We start from the raw sequence: 25,567 nt of genomic DNA, 5'->3' as shown, positions 1-25,567 counted from the left end.
TCCATACTGTCTTTTGCAACGGCAGGAAGGTCAAGGTCGACCACTTGTAGGGAAGATATGGGAAACAAGAAGAGCGCAGTGTACTCGAGACATTGAACATGATACGACTTGGGGCCATCAAACTCTTAGACCTGGCGTTGAAGGATTCAAGCGCGTTTCTGTTCAAACCCATCTGACTATGTCTAACATGCCAGGACTCACTTCGTTTCTAGACACTGACAACAATTTTCTTGTTTTTTTTTAAAAAAAAATCCCCGACGTACGGTCAGTTGACCGATTTGCATCAAACTCGAGTCAGTCCGGAAGGGCCATTCCATGAATCCAAAAATTCGACGCTGACCTGTGTCTACCAGCAAGGCTGTAGTCCGTCACGTGCATGTCATACCAAATTGAATAATTAGCAGCGTACCCCTTTAGCAATCGAGACAGGTTGCGGAGAAGATTCCCTCCTGGCCCAGAGCACGGCCTCATCTTTCAAGTATATCGAGGTACATACTGTACTTTCTCTAATCTACAACAGTGGGTTTTCTGCTCAATTCTGAATTCAATCTTTCATTTCTATCTTCTAGATAGATAGAGTTCCTGCCTATATCTTTCTTTATTACCAAATCGTACGTTTCATTCAAACACACCTGCAGTGAAATCCACGACCTGGGCTTTTTCAATGACGCTTCCAACGCTCTCCACAAAAGCCAGATGCGCAGGATCCTTCCGGACATAATAATCTCGATCCTCAACACTTTCAAATTCCACGACAAAGGCATGCGTAATGCCGTGCTTTTTTTTTTTCCAATTCAAGGGGGTATAAGTTAGCAAGACCATAACCAAGCCAGCGGTACCAATAAGACAAAGACAGTTAACTTAGGTAGGAAGGAAGGAGAAGGGAATGAATGAATGTGTTATGTGCTTTCTTCCAGGAACAGGAACGTCTACTGCAATACCTGTATTCCTTCAATCGAGTTGTCTATGCCGCCACTGGAGGATTTGATATACGGTTTTTGAGACGTTGGGTGGATGCAATTATCCTTCAGCGCAAGCATGCGTGCGCAGACCTTGCGAGAGAGACTTCCGGTCAATATTGGTTTGCTTTAGATTCCACTGTTGAATAATAATAAACGCACATCTTTGATGGTTTCTGCGCTAACGCCGGGTTTGAATTGAAATAGGACAATATGGGTAACTCCCATTTCGGACGGTTGTCGTGGAAGGAATGTATCAGTAATAGGACTGAAAAGCCAGTAGAGGCCAAAGAGTGTCAAGAAAGTGAGAATTGCAGCCGCTACGACTCGTCTTGGAGACATGTTAGTTAAAAAGAGAAATCGGGGGTGGTCTGCGGATGCGGGGTATTAAATAATACCTGATAAAGGGTGGAGTCCAGATTCACCCTTTCAAGTGGCGTCATGTCAAGACAGAAATTACATTATTGTACTACATCGCCACATCTCTCCTTCCTAAGGAATGCTACAGATGGTGAAACATATTGTGTTAGAAACAACTGCTACGCTGTTCAGGACTTTAACTTCAGGATCTTGAGGCTTGCACCACCTGGACGGCTTGCAAAACAGCCTGAACGAAGCGAAAGGACAGGAGAACCTCTTGAAGAAACTGCGAGATGTCTTCCTCGTTGGCACGAGGGTCGATTACAGAGTCTTCCGTACTTGAAAAGGAATAGATTGTGCCTTTGGAACGGAGCATCGCAATACAGAACGACGGACAGCTGAACAGTGATAAAGTCCTACTTGATTTGTCATAGTCAAGGTGTGATGCGAGTGTGTCGACCCAGCGAATCTGAACGCGAAGCAAGTTGTGTAAAAGGTATGCATTGGTCTCCGTAGGATATAATGGCATCCAAGACGAGGCCACCTTGCTGCTCTCGCTCTGTAGTGGAGCGGGCAGGTAATAGGTTACCGAATGCTTTCAATAGAACATATAAAGGGCGGTCGGCCAGGTCAGCAGACACCTTGTATGTGTCGAAGATCAGTCCCGAATTGGGTTGAGCAGGATCTTGGTGGATCGCAAGTTCCTGCATAGACGATCCGTTGAAAGCTGTCAGGTAAAGCATCGATCGCCAACCAAGTATAGCAAACACGAGCAGCCTCTGAGCGGCGAAAGACTCGCTTGTACACTCCACCATCTGTGTTTTTCGAAGATGCTCCACCACTTCGTCGATGGAGGCGCCCTCATTCTCTCGCACGTATTAACCCAGGGCTTCGAAGATCCCATACCGACTGACCGCAGCGAACCACAGTGCCCTAGCCCGATATGGAAAGCAGCCATCGACAGGGATTACGAAGAGTTGAGGAAAGGGGGAATCAAGGGACCCGCCATTGACCAGGATCTCTGGAATATCAAGAGTCCCAGTGACCTGCCTGAGCAGATCCAAGCCCTCGCGCTTCGGCGACCTGGATGAGAGTACTCCGTAGACTTGAGCCTATCCTTCTAAGTCTGAATGACTTCGCAGCCGTCAATACGATAGTATTGGGTATGAATGGTCAGGTTGCTGCCGTAATATGGGGTTCTATAAGACTTATTCTGAAGGTAGGCCTACCTCTGCAACTTCTGGCATCGCATTCTCATTATTGACCGCATCAAGTTCGCCCAGCCGGTTCTTCCAGAGCTTCTTGATATGTTTGAAGAACTGGGGCGTGCATTACCCAGGTTCCGCAAGTACGAACAGGAGCTGCCTATGACGAACACTCTTGAAAACGCCCTGTCGGACGTGTATACGGAAATAATTGTCTTTTGCGCTCATTCAATCACATTCTGTCGCAACAACCCTAATATCGCCAGGAGCCGTCATGCATGGTCCCAGTTCAGCAGTGACTTTTCGAAAGCCATCGCAAATCTCCGCAGCTACTCCAGGGTGGTTGATGAGACGGCTGATATGATTCGTTTCTCCAGGGAGACCCATACGGCCGAAACGATACAAGCGATTAAGGGCCTGCAAGCCCTTAGCGTAACAGATCTAAGTCTTCCGTGCTATATGATACCATACGGTCTCAACCTGAGGTTCTTTGGCAGAGAGTCTGAAATTCAAACGCTGAAAAGTGGCCTCGAGCCGCAGAATGAGTCCGGGAATTTGAGAGTCATGGCGATCTATGGGCTTGAAAGACACAGCTTGCTCTGCACTACGCCAATACGTCCATGAAGCTGTAAGACGCGATTATATGGGTCCCCGCGGAGACTCAGATTAAACTTACGCAGGCGCTGTCGGCTTTTGCGGTGAAGCTCGGTTTGCAGAAGGATGAGGGCAACGAAGACGACTGCCACTCTATTCAGAAAGTCCGAGACTGGCTCAACACCACGGGAAAGTCTTTACGAGGCTCTCGCGGCGTTGAAAGAATGCTGGCGATTACAGAATCTCACCGGAGAACAGGTCACCGAGTCCAAGTATCCAAAGCATAGTGGCGACATTGTACTCTTGGCCCGGATACGACATGCCCAGGGACAGAAGAACGAGGCGCAACAACCAGCGTCGCGTACGATTTCTATCCGCAGGGGTCTTTTCGGGGACAACGTGCCTCGCGTTGCAGACTCTATGTTCCTTGTCGCTCGTATGTTGGAAGCTGAGGGTGAAGACGTGCTAGCGGCAAAGCTCCTCAGTAGTATCGTCGAGATGAGCCGGGGTATGCCGGAGATGAAAGGGTATCTCGCCCGAGCATTGTGGTTTTGGGCTGCGGTCGAAGCCAGGATTGGTGATGTTGGACGCGCCAAAGAACTCAGGGGGATGGCCAAGGTAGAAAGAGATAAGATTTATGGAAGAGAAACTGCAGATGAGCATAGTGATGATTCATATATGAAGCTAGTGGGATGGATGCTGTGGTAGTTGCAAGCACTCTGAAAGAGTTGGTTATGACAAAGAACACGAAGAGTGAAAAGTACCACGTCTCTTTACCTATCGCCCATTCATGACACACAAATTTATGCACTTGAGAACTGTATTTGATGTCTGACTAACTTGCACATCCAAGGAAAAAAAAGCCATCCTCAGAGAAGGGTTAACAATCATCTGGCAATTGTGCTGGAAATGCAGTGAGCCAAGGTCACCAATTGAGCTCCAGCCAAGATCGCCAGCCTTACTCCGTAGTCTAGGATGCCAAAAAAATAAAAAAAATAAAAAAAATAAAAAATTAAGGCCACCAGGCTGCATTCAAGGACTGTAGGGTTGACCCTGCAGATTACATCAGAGGAAACCTTGTAACTAGTTAGTTAACTAAACCTCAGCTCGTATGATTAGATAATCTCGTCAGCCTCTTACCTAATGCTCTTCACCAATCGTCTAAAATTAATTCGCCAGTCATTATCCTTGTTGAGTGTGGAGCAGCTGAAGACATCCTGTCTGGCAAAAAAAGGGGCCAGATTTCTTAATCAGAATTTCAGAAATTCAATCTAATTCAATGGTCTGTTGTTTTTAGTTAAGCTCGAATCCAGCCGGCAGGATCTTCCCCACTATTACCAACTGCCGCGGATCCTTAATTCAGGGAAGCAAGCTTTAGTTAAGTTACGGAGTACGGAGTACACCCGACTCCTCCCTGAAGCTGCAGAGCTGAATCACTTTCTCCCTCGACTGTACGATGGCTGAGCCGCATATTCCCTTCTCGACCGGGGACGTTGTTCCTGTTGTATCTCGATCTCCTTGGGTCACATCGTGCAGTACCTATTAGAGCAGCCTGCATACCCATCCCTGTTCAGCCGACTTCCATAGTGTGAAGATCTCCTCTTTTGGTGTAGGGATCGATGTGAATCCGTCTTTTCTGGCCATTCATCTTTTTTTGCCGTGCCTCGACTTCGGCAAGTCCTCTGTTGTCGCAAGTGCATTTGTCCCTTCCTGGTCTCTCTGCAGCTACCGTCGAAGGTGGTGATATAATCTCAGATTGACCCGGGATATTGACGATGCCACCATCGATTGATCTGATCATCAGTGCTGTGTCCAAGTCCAACAATAGCCTCGCAAATGGCATACCTCCTTGTCAGTTTCTGCTGTGCATTTGTGGCTCTGGGTTCGTTTCTGTTTGGCTATGACTCCGGCGTGATCTCGTCCAGCATCGCCCAGCCTCCTTTCGTTGCAGAGTTTGGAGGGGCTTTGACTGATGCTGTCACCGGAGGAATTGTCTCATCTTATACAGGTCTGCTTTTTTTCCTACAAAACGAGAACATCTCCCTCTCTTCATGCTGCTAACACTTCACAGGCGGAGCAATTGTCGGTTCGGCTATAGTTTCATTCATATCTGACACCTATGGAAGACGGATCGTCGTCTTCCTGGGTGGCCTTTTGGCAACTCTCGGTGGAGCTCTGCAAGGAGGTTGTGTCACCCTGGCCATGCTCATAGCTGGCCGTTTCATTGCGGGCGTGGCGGTTGGCATGATGTCCGCGACAATTCCAGTGTATTGTGTAAGTTGGACCCGTGCACGGTTCATGCCATTGGGCTGAAAGTTGTGTCTCAGTCCGAAGTAGCTCCCCCACGCATTCGAGGGTTATTGGCAGGGATGCAGCAGTGGATGGTCGGGGTTGGGATCATGGTGGCTGTAAGTTTACATCGACAATTCAAGCGGTCTTACTCTCCATGTTGAGCCAAGCTGATTCATTCTCCATACTAGCAATGGGTTGGATACGGGTGCTCGCTCTATACAGACTCTTTCTCCTGGCGCTTCCCGCTGTCCTTCCAAGTCATCCCCGCCCTTCTGATCTCGTGCGGAACTCTTTTCGTTCCTGAGACGCCTCGCTGGCTTATCGAGCACTGCAAAGAGGAGACAGCCCGCGCTGTTCTCACTCGATTGCACCTGAACCGTGCAGGGTCGAACAGGGATCTCGTGGAGCACGAATTCCAACGGATCCGTGAGACCATCGCTGTCGAACGACGTACAGTTGTCCGATCCTGGAGACAGCTTTTAATGCATCCCCAGTCGCGTCGACGGGTTCTGCTTGCATGCGGGATCCAGGCTTTCACGCAGTGCTCCGGCACCAACGTCATCCAGTACTACGGGCCGCGCATTTACGCTACCCTGGGCCTGTCGACGTCCACCTCGCTGATGATCATCGGCATCTGGGGCGCCCTGGCAGTGTTCTGGAACACGGTCTTCATGTCGTTTATCGACCGGGTCGGACGGCGGAAGCTCCTGATCCCGTCGATGTTGGGCATGGGCGCGACGCTCTGCGTCGAAGCCACGCTGGCCCACTACTTCGACCCGGACTCGGCCACCAACGACGCGGCCCTCCGCGCCGCCATCAGCATGTTTTTCGTGTTCACGCTGTTCTTCACGGCCTTGGGGCTGATCTCCTGGGTGTATCCGTCCGAGATCTTCCCGACGGCGATCCGGGCCCGCGGCACCAGTCTCTCGACCCTGACGAACTGGAGTCTCAACCTCGTCTTCGCGCAATGCGGCCCCATCGGCCTCAGCCAGCTGGGCTATCGGTTTTTCTACTGCTTCACGGCCTTCAACTGGGCTGGTGCGGCCATCGTGTGGCTGTGCTACCCGGAAACGGTGGGCCGATCGCTGGAAGACGTAGGTGAGATTTTCGGCGATATCCATACCCTTCGCGATGACAACAGCAACAACAACGACGACGACGGCGACGATAATGACGATGGTGGTGGTGATGGCGGTGACGACCCGAGCAGGACCGTTCGCGTCACCACAGAGAAAATGTCCTGGCCACCCACAGACGATGGGAAGAACAGGACGGTCGATATGTAGATGTAGAATTCAGCCATGAAGTAATTTAATAAATGATGTGTGAGTGAGCAATTAGTCGATCCCTCGATCGAAAAATCTCAACCTTTAATTTAAGATTCTATCTTATTTGTTTGTCTATTTCTCTGTTTTCTTTCCTTATATAATGAATGGATAAATGGATGGATGAATGAAGCAAACATGCCCCGTCTGCAACACACAGAAAGCTTAACCAGCTTGTCAATGTTATAAGGGCAGGTTTTGGCTTAATCTAGTAATAATAATTAACAACGTATGTATGTACCTAGGATGTAGGGGCAGAGTTACTGAAAAGGAGAAAAGAAAAGAAAGAAAGAAAGAAACCAAAGTATATGATGTGTACTGCAGTACATACGATGAAAAAAAATCCCATCAATCAGAAAAAGCAGCATTGCATTTAGGTACGCCCTCACACCTCACACCTTACACCTCAGTACTCAATTCCCATCCGTACCCTAGCAGACCCTATCGTAATCATAATAATGGCTAAAAAATGGATCGGATCAGAAAGGAAAAGAAAAGAAAGGAAAGGAAAAGCAATTGTCAATACAGGACCTGCTGTACGTGAGCTCGATATGCAAAGGAAGAAAGGGGGGAAAAAAGGATATATAGTGGTATCTACAATACAAACGAAGGTTATACGGATGGAAGGATGAAATAGACAAACATAGAAGAAAACAAACCTGCCAGCTACTGCAACGCAGGCATCACATAGCTCGTCAACGGAGCCTTGAGAATTTCGTGTCGCAGCTCACTCTCCCAGGAGGGCATGACAAGGTCCTGGACTTGGAGCGTCAGGCAAGAAAAGAGAAGACCATTCACACGCAGCCAGGAATCCAGGCTGAGCCGCTTCGCAATCTTCAGCATTCGACCCACGAACCAAGGCCGCGCGAATGGTGAGGTGGCCGTCGGAGAGTACTGCGAGAAATCAGGAGTGTCTTGAAGTCCAGGCAAGAAGTGACGATGTTCAGATGATTCATCATCGTCGAAGCCGTCTTTGCACGCGAGAAGGATCTGAAGAAGGGCCTCGACAGATCCGCTCATGTCAACCTCGCTATCCAAGACTTTCCGGACCAGACTCTTCAAAAATGCCTCTGTCCGTGGGATCGACGATCGGTAATCCCAGAGGGCCGCATTCAGCATCATCGTCGACGCGAGGCGTGAGATAAACTGTTTGCGATTCCCTGACGCGGTAAAACGTTGCCCAGGAGGAGCCGCGAGGATCTGGTGCAGGATGTTGCCATCCTGAAAAGCCGAGTGACGCGTGGGTGCACTGCTCTTCGGAAGAGACAGTCTTTGACGGTGCGCGAGCTGTTCGCAGCGGTTAAGGAAGTCGATGAATTCTTCGCACTGCAGTCTGACTTCCTGCCTGGGCGAGAGTGGGAAACGGCCATGGCGGACAGCGGATCGCGAGCATGGTGATGGAGTGCGACCAGGAGAGGCAGAGGAGGTCGAACTTGGAGGAGACGGCAAGGAAGAGATAAACGGGGCGGCCGAAGAGAGGGCGGGAAAGACATGGGCAGCCAGCTCGGAGAAGGATGGGTTATGCTCAAAATAAAAGCTGGGTCCGTCGGTCTCGTAGCCCGCCAGGATGTAGTCCTGCCAGTTGATCAGCATCGCCAGCTTGGTGTTCTCGAACGCTGCTGGTCCCCCTCGATCGCGAATCATCCGTCGAGCCTGTCGCATGTGTATCCAGCTGATCTCTTTGCGTCCTGGACGAGGGTCAAAGTCCTCCAGCGCGGCGGCACTCATGCAGGCCGTGATGGCGTTGTCCGAGACATCGTCGGGGAATTTACTCATATGGTCCTTGAGCATGGAGATGGCCCGCTGTCGATGCAAAAGAGTGCTCCTGGTCTCCGTCTCGTTGTGAACCCAGGCCCACGTGTTTGCAGCATGCACGAGAACCGTGTTGACGAACGTGACGGCGCCTTTCATCGCCTCGGGCACAAAGACCTCCGCGTACCAGTTGTGCGCCTTTTTCGTCCGAAAGTGGCTTCCATAGGAGCACGCTGGCATCTCGTTCACATAGAAATCAAAAAGATGCTGGTCTTCCAGGCTCAGCTGCAACGGCAACGTGTCAAAGGGATCAGTTCGAGCGGCACTGAGCACCGTCTTGAGAGGAGGAGACACTGCCTTGGACAGCCGAATGACTTCGTCGATCTCCTCGTCCGTGCCTTCCCTTCGTCTGCTGGTTTCCCCGCCCGACGTCTTCGTTCTCCTTGCTCTTTGGCGTTTCTTGGTCTGTGGTTTCCGCTCATCACTTCCACTGCTCTCTGCCGTGCCCTCTCGCCGTTGGTTTTCGAGACGCTTCTGACGCATATACTCCTGCATGACATGGCGCTTGACCTGGGTTAAATTGTCCGCATTATCCTTCGAAAAGTCGATGAACCGCCACCGCATCTGTCCAGGCTTGGCTGATTGCTGGCCCGACGGGTTCGACATGTTGCTGGATCTTTTCTACGCCTCTACACGCTATGCCGTGGCGCCATTGACCGTTTGCATTGAGGCAACCCGAGCGGAGACTGCCTGAGCCTGCTGACCAAGATGAACCGGTTAGAACACCAGAGGGTTGACAGACACAGTGACACAGTCTCTACTCTTACACTTCTGACGTCGAGGAAAGAATGATCAGCCAGCTGTTGATAATCATACCCTGGAGAATGGTGTTCTCTGGGGTTGACAGCCCCACAGATCTAGGCCAGGGACACGGGTCCCTACTATACGCCTACTAATTCACACCGGACGCCACGCCAGATGGCCCAACACCCTGCATATCCCGCAAGCCTCCTAGTTGGGAGGCCGCTTTTTCTGACACCTGATGGCCAATGAGAAGGACGGGGGCGGCTTTGGGCTGACACTACGAGGCGACGAGACTAGCCTGCTTAAGCGGTGAAGATAGCGAAAGTATCCAAGAGCAAATAATAATAAGAATAAGAATGGTGGGTTGAAATTAAATGCAATAATCTGCGAAAAACACCGATTCAGCAGACTGACTCTGGAGCAGACAAATAAATACGAATTAACAATAGCCCTGGATGGCGATGGTGTCGCCGTGAATCAGTTCGAATTCGATTGTCACAGAAGCCAAGATCTTATGTCAACCTGGATTCAAAGATCAGCCCGTATGACGGCATCGTGGAGAGTCCCGTGCGACTAGGATCGATGGAACGTCCCCTCGATCTACTAATTCATGCAGACTGCCACGAGGTAGGTAAGCATTAAGACTTTGTAAGCAAATTAGGTAAGACTTCCAGCTCGTGAATCCAATTTATCACTCCCTGAAAGGTTGCCAAGAATCCAGTCTAGCGGACCATGTCCAACATCAACTGGAACCTTTCTGCCAGTTTGGCACCGATCGAGTTGAATAAGCGAGAGGTGGAGGAGTGTCTTGACTCTTTCTATGAGTCTCACGGCACCTCTGAATTTTCTGTGGCATGGCACAGATCTTGTCGAGAGAAGCAAAGCGCATTCCCAATTCATGGGGAGAAGCCGTGCTCTTTGGACAATCATCCATTTTCTTGGATACGTGTAAGTTTCAACATATCCTGGTCCGGGCTAGGGGGTTTATGACTTTATCAATCGAGAATGATGATACCACCAAATCAATGTTCAGTTGAATTAGCACCAACAATCAAATAAATTCGAAGAGCTACCCGCCAGTCAGTGGAGCCGCTACAGGCCACTCTCGTTGTTTGACAGAGAACGTTGATGATTAGATTCATCCCCCTGAGTGGCACGGCACCGGTATATACCTCGCGGAGGCGGGAATTAGATCTTTATACAGCAGCTATCTCCGTGCATAGAAACAAACGGAACCAGTCTACGTTGGAAGCGAGGACACGATTTTATGGACAGTCCGTCTTGATCTGGACCACTAACTGATGATGATACGTCTCAGAGCTGATTCTAACGGCAGTGGCATCGATAAGTCGAAACTGATATTATACTCCATATACGCAACTTGTCATACATCGTTGCCCATATAACCAGTCACGGATCCCGATTCGCCCACAGTTCATCAGAGCATATATTGACGTCCAGTGTGGCGTATGAGAAGGAAGTTTGGAAGCGCTGGTCGCAGACCTGCATTATGTTCCTCTTTCTGGTAAGGAGTGGTTCGGCTATCAGTTAGAATTACTCCGTATGCATACTGACATTGCCGCTAGTACACTGTTGATGGAGCCTCGTGAGCTTTCTTTGTCTGCAAAGACTGGGAATATGAGGTCAGGTTCTGTCGACACGTTTTCAAACACAGCATATAATTGATCCTGGAAGGCCTAGTATTTCGGATCAACGGAAAAAAACCACACTCGTTAGATAACAACTGACGAAGAAGTTTAAGCTGGTGTCAAGCGTTTAGCAGGGATGCAGGCTGCTGGTCAACTTTGCAACGAATCATCCTTAGCAACGCTCTTACCGGAAAAGTCAACCCTACATAGTCTGACGACAAGTTACATGACAGAATAAATAAATTAGCCGCGCTAATCGAGTCGAATCCGAAGAGAACGCTACTCGTGTGGTGGATGGGGGGAGAAAGAGTGATGTGCGGTTGCATCATGGATTGAGAGCAGGGCTGCTGGCTGTGCCGTGCTGCATTGCAGTCTGCAGCCCGGTGGCGGTCCGTTACCGACTCGAGCCACTCCGGACGGAATGAAAATCGGAGCATATGACAAGAGGTCCTGCAAGTCTGGAACTACAATGAAAACGGAGACTGGAGCCACGATTCCACTTGATGAACTAAGTGTCAACTTGCATACATGAGACTTTGCTTGCATGATGCATATCTGCTATGCCGGTGCTACATACACCTGCTTCGTGATGTACTCGAAGTACTCGAAGTACAGAGGAACATACCCCGGACGCTTCTACGACAGTATCTTCATCTTCAGAATCTCAGTTTACGCAACGCCAGCAAGTCCACGTCATATTTCTTGAGTTTAACAGGGCAAGAAAAGAAGAAAGAAAGAAAGATGAGTTGGCTCCTAGGAACTACATACGAACAGGGGTTGACAGCATATGTCATATCATACAGACCTATCACTTAGTCCATTTCTATCTACCTCCTACCTGCCTCCTCACAGGATTAAATTGACCGGATCTCCAGGCCATCAATTCATGATTAGCCTGGGACTCCGGATCCTTCTATAGTTTAGTTGAACTCGTCAACCACAATCTGTCTGAGTTCAGTAGCTCTTTATCCCACGAAATTGCAGTAGGGTGGCTTATAACCCCTGCCATCTATAAACAATGACGAATTCTAAACGAGCGTCGCCGAATTATTATTCAACGACGAATAAATTGTTCTAACTCTAAATCTCTTTTAATTATCCCTGTCTGTCCAATGGGATATAGACAGGCGAGATGGATGGGCAGCAAAGTAGCAGTCCTCGCACTCTATGGAGTAGACGTCGTAAGGCTTGTATGGACATACAGAGCGGACGATAATCTCCGAGTCCTGAAGGATAAATGAGAAAGGAAAAGCGACAAAGCGACAAAGAATACAATCTCTCTCTATCTCTCTCTCTTTCTTTTTTAATTTTTTTATTGGATAGGATTACTATAAAGGCTAGGTCGGGTATATGTATAGATAGATTACCTTCTATCTCATCAATCCAGACCTCAACTTTTTTGGTACTTTGTTGACTGCCATTTGAAATGTGAAGTGTACGGAGTGCCGCAGATGGTTCAGCAGTGATGTCAATGCTTTTATTGAGGTAGAGAGATTCCAAAGGTCCTCCCAGATGGAATTTGTATGGCTCAGTCTTGTAATATCTTCCTTCCCTTTCGCTACTAGGATATTGGTTACACGACATATCGAATATCGTGGTATTACTATCTAAATAATGGAGAGCTCTGTCGATGGTTGGCGGATTCAGATCTCAAAACCGCATTAAATTCGATGCTTATGCTGCTCAATATATATTTAGAAATGATTAACAGGGAAGCAACCTTCAAGCGGTGCAGGGCGATGTCAATATTGAAAGAAGTAATTTATAATTAGGATTGCTGCGATTCGATTAACGTCAATGCTCCCCGCGGTTGCTGACACGCCGCCGCGGCAGAACTCCGCGGCCTCTCTTTTTTCCAGCTGCACGCGACAGACAGATTGCTTGACCATTGAATTGCACAACACTTTTTTATACTCTTTACAACCATTTCAAAACACCTCAGGACTAGTTGGGCACGCAGAATTCTCAGCAAACCAGAGCGTTTCGACGAAAAGTCTCTGGCTGGATACATACCCACCGAGACTGCTTCCTTGCGCATCAACTGTCCACGCGGTATCATCGTCCTCCAACCTCAATACTCGTGGCACCTTATGGGCGGGAAGAGCATTGAAGCAATTTCGCTCTGAGACGCGATAGGCAGGGCTGGTTCGTCTCTTGCGTCGATACTGCTCCTCACCTATGAATCGCGAGTGAAACTTCCAAACACTTCCATCATGCTCCTTCATCGATCCAACACCGCGTCAGAGAAACCCTTATAATCTTCGAGGCTAGCTGTCGGTTCGTCTTTTGAATCCTGGTATTTTCTTAGTTTTGAGTGGCAGACCGGCAGGACGACAAGCTGACAGGACCTTGATTCTTCTTCCAGTGAGATTGACGCTGATCTCGCGATCAATCAGCCTTACGACGATGGCAGTCAATCCCTACGAAGCAGACCCGAAAAGGGTGCTGCAGGATGACCCCTACCTCGCGCGCAGTCCGCACTACGGTCGCTACGCTCCCCGAGCCGACGACTTCACCCCTCGCTACAATTACTGGTACGGATCTGAGCCGGAGGCAATACCTTACTGGAAGGAGGTGTTGGAGCGGTACTGTACGCCCGAGAATTCCCTGAACGAGTTCGGGTCAAGGGCCGCCTTCGCTGCAGGCAAAGTCATCATCCGGGTAGACCAAGAGAACGCGGACGGGCCAGCTGCGGAGAGATACTCTTGTCTGAATGCGAACGAACTATGTGCAGCGAGGAAAGCCGAAGAGGCCCTGAAAGGCCTGAATGTTGCGGTGCCGACGATACTCTTCTGCGGGACTATCGACGGGAAAAATGTGACGGTGGAAACTCGAATACCAGGGGTGTCCCTGGAGGTTGCATGGAGGTATCTACCAGAGAAGGAGAGGCAGAATCTCAAGCTGCAGTGTCGCCAGATCCTACAACGTCTTGCATCCGCCGGTACATCGCCCGACGCCCCTTCATACGTCTGCCGAGCTCTCAACACAATCTCGCAACCGGATATGCAAGACCTCGAACGGGAGATCCTCTTTGCGCCAAAAGGAGAGGGGGAGGATCTGTGTTTGGTGCACAATGATATGACCCGATCCAATATTATAGTCAACAACGGCCGTATCGTGGGGATCATTGGCTGGCGTCAAAGCGGTTTCTTTGGGCATGACAGAGCAAGACAGGTCCATCGTCAACTGCGAACACCTGCACGTTCCTACCTAACGACTCTCGGGGAGGAATCGGCGGAAGAGAAGGCATGGGCTGATCTTTATGACGCACAACTAGAAAGCATCAGAGAGCCTATGACAGCGAACGGTCAAGAAGACTCCGGACCGAAGGTGAAAACTGAACCATCAGCGACTAGCCTAGATAAAGTTCCCATGAGCTCTACCATGGGCCAGCTGGACGGGACTGACCTTCCTGATGAACACCCAACGCCGAAAAAAATCAGCGACCTTAAGCGGGGATCGATGTCGCGGGCGTCATCCTCTGAGAGGTCGTCGCCATCAGCTCCATCGAAGCTCGGACCGGCTGGCAGGAAGTCCTCGTCAGCGTCGACGAAGAAAGGCACTGCAACCAAGAAATCAGTGCCGAAGAAACGGAAGCTGGATAACCTCGATGCTGAGAGCGTCAATAGCCGTCGCTCTAATACACCGTCGTCTCGAGCGAGCAAGGACCCGGCAGTCAAGAAGCAGGGATCTGCCTCTGCGGCAGGGTCCCCAGCCCCCGATAATAAGAAGGGCAGTAAGAAGAAGACTGCCAAAAACGCGCCAGAGGAGACAGAGCAAGAGCCAGAGGCAGCGGAGGATAGTGACGTCGAGAACGCCGACGAGGTTTTCTGCATCTGTCGCAAGCCCGACAACCATACGTGGATGATCGGGTGTGATGGAGGTTGTGAGGATTGGTTCCACGGGAAATGTGTGAATATTGACCCGAACGACGCGGACTTGATCGACAAGTATATTTGTAAGTATACAATTTCTACGTCCGTCTGTTTGAAAACTGACAATGTCTAGGTCCAAACTGCCACGAGGCAGGAAAGGGTAGCACAACCTGGAAACCAATGTGTCGATTAAAAGGCTGCAGGAAACCCGCCCGCATCACAAAAAAAAACCGGAGCAAGTACTGTTCGGACGAACACGGCCGGGAATTCATGCGTCGCATGACGCAGCATCTGAATTTGAAGACATCTTCGTCTGCCCATCTAGGTCCTAATGGTCGGGGCCGTGGAACGAAGAACGTCAGGGATAGCCACAGCGTCGAGGGCGATGTTGATTCTAATATGGAGGATGGAGTAGCCACCAACGACGAGGAAGACGATTTCAACGACGACCTTGGGAGCCGAGGCGGTGTTTTGACTGCCGGGGACTTGAAGGCCGCCATTATGGGCGTCTCTTCCGCAGAGGAATTCCGCCGGCTGGGAGATCGGCTGGTGACTCCTCCTCCGCCACCACCACCAGAGGAGGCCAACGGCCAGAACAATGCTCACAGCAATAAAATGGGGCTGGACGTGCACCCTCCGAACGTGACATACTCCCTCGACGAGGAGGCGAAGCTGCAGAAACTCCGCAAGCAGCGCGACGACCTGCTCTATCGCCGCGAGGTGCTTCGCGCGCGGAACCAGTTCATCGGCCTGGTCCGCCAGCGGGCGAAGAACGTGCTGGAGCGGCTGAAGCAGAAGGACCCCAAGGGCGGGTGGAAGGACATCTGCGGGTTCGACTCGCGCCTGTCGTGGAACGACGACGAGTTCGACGAGTGGCGGCTGTCGGAGACGGGACAGAAGGCGCTGCAGGAGGGGAACCTCGAAGCGCCGGAGCTTGCTGCTGCGACTGACGCCGACGGCGATCACCAGATGGTCGACGCGGATGCCGCTGCCGCTGCCGCTGCCGATGGCGACGATGACGAGAAAGGCGACAAGGACGACGCCTTCGACGCCTTCGCGCGGGGAGTCTGTCTCAAGAAACGCTGCGAGCGCCACAAGCAGTGGGTGAAAGTCCATCAGCAGGACGTCCTCTTCGAGCAGAACATGCTCCAGCAGGATTTGCAGAAGTGCGAGCGCGAGGCCGAAGCTGTTGTTGAGCGGGCTGTGCTGCGGATGTGGGCTGAGAAGGCTGACCTGGAGGGAGGGAGTTGAGTTAGTTGTATTCTTTTTTTTTCTTTCCTGAGCTGTATTTTTTTTCTACCCTTGTCTCTATTACCTATCTATTTATTTTATTTCTATTATCACGGAGTTGGTGCATTTCGGGTTCGGTTTGTTTCGGTTGAACTTGGAACGGCTTTGGGCAGGTTAGGTCGGAATGAATCATGCATGCATGTAATTCATAGAATTAATGTAGGTACAGTAGATATCATTCGAAATAAATCTATCTAGATAGATCGATCGTCTAGATCTGTGGATATAGCCTTGTTTGGGCTTGTCATCAGTGCATACATAGGACAGGATACGATACGTTTAGTCTACCCCATCGGCATCGTTACCATCGATGCCCGTACGTACCTATCTATCGATAATGTCTCCTCTATTGAGAGCTTCTAGCATGTATAGCATACCTACTAGCCATGTATCTACTCTACCGTACAACAACAACAACAACAACAACATCCTTTATAATAACACCTGAACCAACTTACTACCCTTTAAATTCAAATTCCCTTATATGCAGGGTTCTCGCTCTGGCTCTAGCTCTTGCCCTGGCTCTGATGTGTGGCATGTTAATGTTTAATGTCACTCCCAAACGCACCACTTCCCAACACTATCCCCCGTCCGGTCCTTGATCACCTCGACCACGGGCCTCCCCTTCACTGACGAAAGGAGGAGATGCGTATCGATGCCTTGGTCGAGGGTTCGCGAGAGGAGGGTTGGGAGGAGTGATGACGATGAAGAAGCCAAAGAACCTGACGGGCCTGACGAGCGAGAGAAAATAGAATATAACCCGCCGTCAGCTGATGGTGATGGTCCAGCTGATGGTAATGGTCCAGCAAGGGATCCACCTGCTGAATCAGTAGAAGGTCCTTTCGAGTGTGCTGCTGCCCCGCCCAGTCCGAGAGTATTAACAAGCATCACGGAAAGAAACGACGCATACGTCCGCGACAGATGCGTCAGGGTGCGAAGTGCAGGCATCAAGAGCGCGCTGCCGCGGAGGGGATTCGATGTGCGGATTACGCTCTCTGTTAGGGTGTCTAGGCCCTCGACGATGAGGAGGATGGGTCCGTCACCTCTTTCTTTAGAGGAGCGGGCAGCGTCTTCTTCAAGAACTTCTCCTTGCTGCTCCTGCTGTCGCTGCTGCTGCTGCTGCCGTCGTTCCTGCTGCAGTCTGTGCAGCGCATCGGACACCTGGCTGATAGCCTGCACAGCGCTGGGAAAGTCATACACGGCGAGGAGCTGCACGGCATCTAGGAGGGTGATGGCCTCGTCGCGAGATAGCAAAGCCCGTTCGTGTCTGGAATTGAGATGACGGTCCAGACTCAGAATAGACTGCAGTAACGCCTCCGGAGCAAAAGTCCGGGAATTGCTAGGGTGGATGATGAATGCTTTTGGCTGGGGAGACGATTGCAATGAATGTGAAGACAAGCCAGAAAAAATATTACTCTCATTTCTACTCCTCGAGAGGAGAGATGCAAGTAGTCTTCGGGGCAGCTAGATGCATGTCGTCAGCAGATCAGTTCTGCATGCACTTGACGATAAATAAACCATCATCAAATATCAATCAAATAATATCGTCGCATGAAAAAGAGATGAAGACACCAAACAATGTAAAGGTAATGCAATGCAATCAATCGTTAGGTATATATGTACTGTACACACTCACCTCACCAAGCCGCTCCCTGCTCTTCTCCTCCCAGTCCTGGTCCACCGCTGATCGAAGACGTGAATTCCCCTCCTTCAGCCAGGAAAATCCAATCGTGACGCCGCAGCGAAAGACATGCCTGTAGCTATCTTCTTCAGTCCGGGTCCTCAGACCCTTTTCGAAATCAGCCTTTAGATTCCATGTCGTTGTTGTTGGGTTTCTGTCGTCAGTAGCTGTAGCTGTAGTTGTAGCTGTAGCTGTAGCAGCGGCATGATCATCGCCATTTCGTTGTTGATAACGAGGTGATAGTAAAGACGACGCAAGTAGTGGAAAGGCGGGTTGAGCAGAGTAGACTCCGCCTGAGGTAGTAGTAACAGGAGCTGCTGCTGCAGGGATTTGTGAAGAGGACATATTAATTACCCCTTCTTTTTCCCTCCCTTTTTTCATGTATCTTTTAGAGCAGGGTATGTTGGTGCGTCATGTCATGTCATGTCATGTCACGAGAGTCTCAACGATTCATTCCATGGCGAGTAGGGAGTACTCAGTGATGAATGTACTGTACAAGTATCAATCAATGTCCGTCCAATTCTGTGGAAACTGTGGAAGCCAGACTCATCCTCGATCTCAATAATGAACGGGAGATTAGATTTTTCTCATCTCATTTGGTTTCTGCAAGAGCTTGATGATGATCCTGAGGAAGTCATATATATATGGCCTCTGGTCGCTGCCGGCGATTGGGAGAGCCTGGAACGGGACTCGCCGGGAGCCAAGCAACTGGGTGGAGGAGTAACGGCATCCAATTACTGCCTCAAGGTCACAGTCTAGGAATTTTCTTTAAAGAAAAAATAAGTCGATTCCTCAGACATATTGTTAGCAAAATTCTGGACCACAAAAGTTTCCGCCACTGAGCGGGAGCCATTTATATAGCTTTCCCGCAAAAGTTGAACCTGGCCGATAATTAATTATTATTGCTCAACAAATTTACCCATTTTAAAAGTTATATTAAGGAAATATGGAGATTTATTATATATATAAAATTTCTGCTTGGTTATAGAGAATTTTTGCGGTAAAAAAAAAAGAAAATCAAAGCATCTCAAAAAAAAAAACCCCCAATTATAAGAGAAAAACCTAAAAATATGTATATATTTTGGGGATTTCCTCTCTTGTATTGTATGTACCGTGACTCCTCAACTATTATCATTATCATCCTTATAAATCCATAGAAATCTAATGTGAAGGCTTTTTTTGATATTTTTTTTAGATCCAAATCCCTAGATAATATTCATGCATTATAACTAGAATTTCACCCTCTTTATTTAAACTATTATAGGAGAATAGAATATCTACTTGACTAGTTATTTTTTTTATTTGTATTTTATTTTATTTCACTTTTTTTTTGTTTTAATTTTGGTAATTAGTAGCCGTTTATTACCTATCTATTATATTAATTTTTATTTAGTGTTACTGTAGATTTAGAATATTATTAAGTTCTGTTCTCGATAGTTGAAATAAAACATGGAAGTAGATATAATAAATTTCATCACGAAAAATTTGGCGGTGGTGGGAGGAGACTGTTGTGTTAATTTATTTGGAGTACTGCAGGAGGGGGAACATTTATTGAACGGGATTAATTTTACTGCCTCAATCAATCAAGGCCACTATCTCTATGTTCTGTTCTAGGAAATTCTTTTTTTTTTAAAAAAAAAAAAAGAAAGTTGATTCCTCACACACTAAAGAGGATTATTAGGATAAATCAGCACAGACATTGCCCTAAAAAGGGCCTGAAGCAGATTTCGGGCTGGAAAGATGTCGAATCAGTTATATCTCAACGGGCATTAATAATATTGACAGTTTCTTCCTGCGAAATTGGACATTAAACCAGTGGATTGGATTGGATTGTGTTGCGTCGTATGATTATCTAGTGCCTGCCTTACTACCGGTGCATTACTATATTCGCTGCTGAGTCAAAATGATTAAAATCCTACCAAGTTCCAATCCAGCTAAAATAAAACACATGCACGAAATAAAACAAACAAACTACTGAGCTACGGAAATCGCGACTGGGAATCAGAAAGATGCACAATCAGAAAGGGATCATAAGACGACCAACTGATACAAATGCATGCCATCGCTGATTGACTTGCAGAATCCCGATCCAACAGAAGATCCTCTTTTGGTGCCTCGAGTCTCGACCATTCTCGCATCAAGCGAAGTCGCTGTAGATCCATGCGCCAGAGGGGAGAAAAAAAGAGAAAAAAAAATAAAAAGAAAAGAGAACCATATTAACCACCGGCGGATAGTGCCCAAATTGTGAAAACAAAATCGCAAAGTCGGTAGCAAAGAAAGACATCGTATGGACTGATACAGCATACGGAGTCTAGAGCATCTGATCGTACAGCAGATAGAAACCCTGCTTAATCAGTCCGCCTGTCAGGGCGGGTCTTTCTCAAGCTCTTCATCCGGTTGATGAGGCCACCTCCATTAGTCCTGCTCTCCTCTCCACCACCCGACCCGCTGGGCCGGTCATCGGTGATCCTCCTTTCCAGTCCAGCCGTTCGCTTGGGGCTACTGGAAGCTCGGCTCCGTCCGGCCTCTTCGATCTTGGCACCCTTCTTGTCGTACGCCTCGTCGTAGTCCTGGAAGAAGGGGTTCCTTTCGTTGCTTTTGTAGGAGCTGCTGGGCAGACCAGAGCTGCCAGGACTGCTCCGGACTGGTTCGGGGGACACCACTCTGGCAGACGCAGTCCGGTTGATGCCTCTGATCTTCTGCGCAAGACTCTTCTTGCGTTGCAGCCCGTTCTGGGCCTCCTCGTTCTCGCTCTGACGTCGCTCGATGGCCGCGCGACTGGCGGGGGTGCCCTCCAGGAACGTACTGGTGCCGAGACCCATACTTTCCGCACCGTGAATAGGTTCAACTCGCGCGGTCGGGTCAAACGCCACGGCTTGGCTCTTCCCACTTGCCGAGTAATCCAAGTAGCCTTCGGACGTGTGGCCATGAAATAAGGCCAGATCGATGTCGGAGTTGTTGGGCCCGGCGCCGCCGAGGGCCATGTTCTTGGAATCTTTCGGAAACGCCTGCATCGGTGCCGTCTTGGAACCTTTACGATTACGGTGGGGGTTGCATGCATCGAAGGGTCCGTCATGATGGAACACTGAAAAGCGTTAGTATTAAACGTGAATAACCTACTACGCTGCAGACTTACGGCCAGTACCATATATACTGGTTACATCTAGCTTGTCGATCACGTCGAGTTTGTAGTTCGGTGATCGTCGTGAGCGATGCTTCCCATCGCGATGCTTGCCGTCTCCGTCGCGATGTCTTCTCTCCCGTCGTCGTTTCTCATCTTCCAGATCGAGAAGTTTTGGCTTCTCCATCACCGACGATTCTGAGTTTCGACGGGGGCGCGGACGTCCTTCCCGAGGTCTGGACGAGGAGCGACCCTTTGTATCCGGGGGGTCTGCGAAAATGTCGAACGGGTCCTTTTCCTTGGGTTCAGAACGTTCCCTCGCATGGTATGGTTTGTCTGGACGGGGAGGGGCTGGTCTGCGTTCTTTCGGTTTGGGATCAAGTGAGAGGTTCTCCTGGAAAGATGTTAACTATCATGATAATAGCCAGATCATTTCGATAGGATCAACTTACGAAAAGCTCGGCAGTGTTGCCGGTGAAAGGATGGTCGTTACCCATGGAGGATCTTGTTCCTTCTGGTGCAGACTGGGGTGAGAACAACTCTGTATCATCTAAGAATGGATTCGTAGACCGTGGCCTCTCAGGACGACCGTTGGGTCCCGGGGAAGCTGGAGAGCTAGGAGAGACGGCACGATTTCGAAAAGGATTGTTGGAACCCAGGCTGATGTTGAGAGATTGTTTGCGCTCTACAGAATTGTCGGGTTAGTAGTCTTTCCCTTCAGGGTCTGGCAGAAAGAGGGAAGAAAAAAGCCGACAGGAAACGCCGCAGTGGGACGTTGAAATTCGTTACCGATCTGCGTGGGTAAGGGGAAGTGAATTGAATGTGAAATGAAGGGTCACCAACCTGGCGCAGACAGCGGGGCGAGCGACATGATGGGCGGATATGGGTGGTTTGGGAGTTGGTGAATTGCGTCAACTCTGACAAGCAGATGGGCAGCAGAGCCGGGTGGAATCCAGCTGGGACTCAAGTTGGACGTGCGATTCGATCACTACTCCGGAGCTGGGATCATTCGTAGTTCGGTGTATCACCGTCACAGGTTGCGCAAGCGCCCACGAATTATGGCGATAAGACTAACAATAATACGGTGGCGGTTGGTAGGATAACCTGATGATCTCAATGGCAGGCGACCGTCGAACAAGATTACAGGCTCGCAAGTGTGGGAACTCTTTTGAAACAGCGATGGTTCTGGCGCCCGAAAGGTTTCACCACAGCGCTGTGATTGTCGTTCTGTGAAACGCGGGCAATGGAGACGTCGACGTAGGCTTTATTCTTGAGTGGCAAGCGACGACAGGGACGAGAATAAAAGATCTTGTAGGTCCCCTGGACGAAACAGAATAAGTGGGTTCCCAAGGAGCAGATAGGATCGCCGCGCGGTTGCTAGGTATGCAGCAGGTCTTCCAAAGCGCCAATCGATAAGGTGGATCCGCAATGTTGCGCGGCAGAATTCCCTCGAAAGCGGACAGCACACGAAGAGATGGCTGGCTTTCGATAATCGCAGTGTGAGTGTCCGATAAAAAAAGGTCGCGATGGGAAGAGAAGCACAGAGGACGGGAGCAGACAGGGAGGCAGATAGTCAGGAGGAGGAACAGCCTAGGACACTAATTCTCCACGCCAGGATGGGTGAGGAAAGGCGGGCGCAGGGATGGCGATGCGGCTTCCTAGTGGGGAAAGGGGGACAGGCTGCACGACAAAGGCGCCTGTCTCGGCGGTAGCCAGTGGTAGCCAGTAATTTAGGGAATTGCCGTCTAGTACCGAGCAGGAACGACGAGGCACTCCGGACTTAGGCAGGGGAAGGCGCTTTCCTTTGGTTCAGGCACTGCGGGAAGAGGGGTTCGTGGAGTCCGATTGAGACTGAAGAGGCAAACCTCGGGATCTTCTGATTGTGGTTTGTCGAGCGGACTCGATGGGCCCGTTGCCGGCTATCCTTCCGTACAACTCAGGAGTCAGGGACCGATGCACTCCAGAATTTAGTTAGTATCCTTCAGGGGTCAGGATGGATGACCTCAAAGGCAAACAACTTTTGTCCTCTACGAAAATGCCTTCACTTGGGACGCTGCTCTGTCTTATAATCAATCCACGTGTCCTGTTTCTAAACCCGTGATCAAACCATGCTTACAGTCTTACTGCCCAGCCTCGTGGGGGACACGAGACCTCGCAAAATAAGGCCCCATTCCTAGTGTGCCCTGTTTGTGAAAGAGCAGTACAACCCACAACCGCTCCTCCCAGTCAATATTAATTTATTCCACTTTCTTTGTTTTCCTTTTTGAGTAGGTACTGTTTTGGACGTGAAGGGCGGGGCATTATTAATATTATTATTAGTGCGCATGCCATCCCGGCTGCTGAGAGCCGAAGAAAGCGTTGACCCCTGGAGCCGGGGTTGGAAAGATTACTCCGTACGGATACACATGATGAAGATACTGAAGCTCTGGATAAACATATTCAGGCTGTTTACCTGTACTCGTGCTCGTGCTCAGTCTGGAGTCGAGATTCTTGCTCACCTGGCTCATCCACTGTGGCTGACAAAGCCAGCAGCCACTTCCGACACTTCGTTTCATGTAGGAAAAACTGGCCCACCCTGCAAGCCTTTCTTGATCGCTGCCATGACTCGTGCTGCTATCTTCTTCATGATGATGGTTTATCCAGCTGACAGGTCCAGGCGCCTGTGGTGCGTGTGCGCCCTCTGGCAGGTTGGCTGGTCACCTGACGACTTTCCATTCTTACAAAGCGTTTAAGAACTGCCCAGTATCGCTGCATTCCCTTCAAAGCTCCTCAAGACTTGGCCCTGTGATACCTAGATAGAGATGCTTAACTCGTCTGACGTCATCCCCATTCTCAGATGCTGACATCAAGAGGGGATCGACGAGCTGGTGTGAGTTCCTTGCAGGACAAGTTGTACGACCATCTGGTTGGACCGTTTTCGTAGGTGCGATGCGGATTCAGGCTCGGACTGGTAATAAAGAGAATACTATTTCAGGCATTTCGACTCGTATATCCACCTGTCGTACGGTACAGGAAGATTGCCGATAGGAAACTGATTTTCACGTGCAAGATTAATTTGGAGGAACTTCATGAGAACAAAACCTGCTATAATTTCTTCAGCAGGAGCTTGCGTCACTTAGCTAGCTACTGCTTGAATAGGCAATAATAATCATTGACAATGGCTATTCGACAATCAAGAATCCAGCCCATATCAATGAATACACAACCAAAGAAAGATGCTGCGTTTTCAACAGCAGGGCGTTCTGTTCGTTCTGCTTTCTGGACCTTTTTACTGGTGGTGGTTGCTAACTGAACTACCCGCCTGCAACCACCGAACGGGAAGATTCAACTACGAACCTTGGAAATTGAACCTCTCATGCAGACCACCTCTTGATCCCTTTTTGATCCCACCCAAATTACAACTTTGTCTCTGAAAATTCCGTCTCTCTTCTCTTTTTCTTCTTTTGATATTTGTCTGGTCTGACTCACCATGGACGAGCATCCGCATCAGCCACCTCCACCAACACTCACGAATCCCCGCTTCACAATGGAACTCGAATTTGTCCTGTCCCTTGCAAACCCCTACTACCTTTCGCATCTGGCGATGAACTTCCCGAATCTACTCGGTACCTCTTCCACCAACGACGAGACCAACGATGACAGCGAAGGCACCGCATCGTCTTCTCGCGACGCGCAGGCGTTCGCGGCCTACCTCGCCTATCTCTATTCTTACTGGAAGACACCGGAATACGCGCAATTCCTGACGCATCCCGGAGCGACCTTACGCGCACTACGACTGCTGCAGGAGGAAACGTTTCGACGGGACATTATTCGGCCTCAGGTCATCGAGAGCTTGCTGGGTGTGGGAGAGGGAGAGACTGCGGGAGCAACTGCGGCAGAGACACAATCCAGAGAAACCAGCTGAGGAGAGGAATGGGGCCAAGACATCCGCCATGAGGTTGGCAGACGGCGTCTATTTTCCTGTTTCCTCCTCTTGCGCAGCTGATCTCCGCATCTGCGTCGACACCGAACAAGCACGGGACTGAACAGCGCGCAGGGATATCCGATTTTCCTGATGAGCATGGAAGGTGTCCCGCTTCAGAACTTCAGTTAACGATCCTCTTTTCCCCCGAGGACGAACCACGGTTTTTTCTGGGAATGCGGTCGAATTCAACGGCACGTGTCACCGAGGGAATACCTAGTCTCGAAGATCTCCGCCATAAGATCTCCTATGAGCGGTCAGACTCAGCAATCTGGCTTAGTGTTGGTTTGGAGAGGGAGATCGCGGGGCCATGGGATGTCAATGATCAGATTTGCTAGTTCTGGCTGGAAGAACTTTGAAGGGACTCAGTTGCTGCTGAGAGTTGGTCGCACAGCTGATCGTCAAAATACAAGTACCTAGGTAGTCATCTAGAGACACGAAAGACGTCATTAAGCACAAAGATCATGCCGATACGTATCGTACTAACAGCGACTTGGTTTAAATAATATTTACTAGAAACCTTTCTGCACCTTTGTGTAACAGCAGAGCCAGTGTATGAGTTTTTTTTTTTTTCGATATCTTGTCAGTCATCAGCGAGTCATTAAATGAGTCCGCGGTGATCTTGCTTCTGCCCACTGAGCAACATATTGTTCGAATTTTCTTGATAGAAATATTCCCAACAATGTGCATTCTTTTGTT

The 25,567-nt window shown here is 49.5% G+C and overlaps 9 protein-coding genes across 9 annotated transcripts; 5 read left to right on the top strand and 4 right to left on the bottom strand.

Annotated features, from left to right (window-relative positions):
* Positions 1 to 618: 618 nt before the first annotated feature.
* On the bottom strand, positions 619 to 1,301 carry VTN77DRAFT_5827 (uncharacterized protein; the record flags this gene model as incomplete). Its single annotated transcript, XM_069422037.1, has 3 exons — positions 619 to 777; positions 942 to 1,052; positions 1,122 to 1,301. The coding sequence occupies 3 exons, from the start codon at positions 1,299 to 1,301 to the stop codon at positions 619 to 621; spliced, it is 450 nt and encodes a 149-aa protein (XP_069276705.1).
* An 848-nt stretch (positions 1,302 to 2,149) lies between these two features.
* VTN77DRAFT_5826 (uncharacterized protein) lies at positions 2,150 to 3,148 on the top strand (the record flags this gene model as incomplete). The annotated part of the gene is made up of 3 exons (XM_069422036.1): positions 2,150 to 2,360; positions 2,462 to 2,538; positions 2,594 to 3,148. The coding sequence occupies 3 exons, from the start codon at positions 2,150 to 2,152 to the stop codon at positions 3,146 to 3,148; spliced, it is 843 nt and encodes a 280-aa protein (XP_069276704.1).
* A 96-nt stretch (positions 3,149 to 3,244) lies between these two features.
* VTN77DRAFT_5825 (uncharacterized protein) lies at positions 3,245 to 3,826 on the top strand (the record flags this gene model as incomplete). The annotated part of the gene is made up of 1 exon (XM_069422035.1): positions 3,245 to 3,826. One exon carries the CDS (start codon positions 3,245 to 3,247, stop codon positions 3,824 to 3,826), a length of 582 nt encoding a protein of 193 aa, XP_069276703.1.
* Positions 3,827 to 4,954: 1,128 nt separating this feature from the next.
* Positions 4,955 to 6,696, top strand: VTN77DRAFT_5824 (uncharacterized protein; the record flags this gene model as incomplete). The annotated part of the gene is made up of 4 exons (XM_069422034.1): positions 4,955 to 5,126; positions 5,190 to 5,392; positions 5,446 to 5,526; positions 5,599 to 6,696. 4 exons carry the CDS (start codon positions 4,955 to 4,957, stop codon positions 6,694 to 6,696), a joined length of 1,554 nt encoding a protein of 517 aa, XP_069276702.1.
* A 705-nt stretch (positions 6,697 to 7,401) lies between these two features.
* VTN77DRAFT_5823 (uncharacterized protein) lies at positions 7,402 to 9,153 on the bottom strand (the record flags this gene model as incomplete). The annotated part of the gene is made up of 1 exon (XM_069422033.1): positions 7,402 to 9,153. One exon carries the CDS (start codon positions 9,151 to 9,153, stop codon positions 7,402 to 7,404), a length of 1,752 nt encoding a protein of 583 aa, XP_069276701.1.
* Positions 9,154 to 10,419: 1,266 nt separating this feature from the next.
* Positions 10,420 to 10,697, top strand: VTN77DRAFT_5822 (uncharacterized protein; the record flags this gene model as incomplete). The annotated part of the gene is made up of 2 exons (XM_069422032.1): positions 10,420 to 10,565; positions 10,628 to 10,697. 2 exons carry the CDS (start codon positions 10,420 to 10,422, stop codon positions 10,695 to 10,697), a joined length of 216 nt encoding a protein of 71 aa, XP_069276700.1.
* Positions 10,698 to 13,346: 2,649 nt separating this feature from the next.
* VTN77DRAFT_5821 (uncharacterized protein) lies at positions 13,347 to 16,066 on the top strand (the record flags this gene model as incomplete). Its single annotated transcript, XM_069422031.1, has 2 exons — positions 13,347 to 14,898; positions 14,949 to 16,066. 2 exons carry the CDS (start codon positions 13,347 to 13,349, stop codon positions 16,064 to 16,066), a joined length of 2,670 nt encoding a protein of 889 aa, XP_069276699.1.
* A 591-nt stretch (positions 16,067 to 16,657) lies between these two features.
* On the bottom strand, positions 16,658 to 18,131 carry VTN77DRAFT_5820 (uncharacterized protein; the record flags this gene model as incomplete). The annotated part of the gene is made up of 2 exons (XM_069422030.1): positions 16,658 to 17,569; positions 17,742 to 18,131. 2 exons carry the CDS (start codon positions 18,129 to 18,131, stop codon positions 16,658 to 16,660), a joined length of 1,302 nt encoding a protein of 433 aa, XP_069276698.1.
* Positions 18,132 to 20,134: 2,003 nt separating this feature from the next.
* On the bottom strand, positions 20,135 to 21,778 carry VTN77DRAFT_5819 (uncharacterized protein; the record flags this gene model as incomplete). The annotated part of the gene is made up of 4 exons (XM_069422028.1): positions 20,135 to 20,871; positions 20,923 to 21,301; positions 21,360 to 21,592; positions 21,751 to 21,778. The coding sequence occupies 4 exons, from the start codon at positions 21,776 to 21,778 to the stop codon at positions 20,135 to 20,137; spliced, it is 1,377 nt and encodes a 458-aa protein (XP_069276697.1).
* Positions 21,779 to 25,567: the final 3,789 nt, after the last annotated feature.

This window comes from Rasamsonia byssochlamydoides (assembly GCF_041956645.1).
Source record: "Rasamsonia byssochlamydoides strain NRRL 3658 unplaced genomic scaffold VTN77scaffold_42, whole genome shotgun sequence".
NCBI classification, from domain to species: Eukaryota; Fungi; Ascomycota; class Eurotiomycetes; order Eurotiales; family Trichocomaceae; genus Rasamsonia; species Rasamsonia byssochlamydoides.
This window is presented reverse-complemented; position numbering and strand designations above follow the sequence as displayed.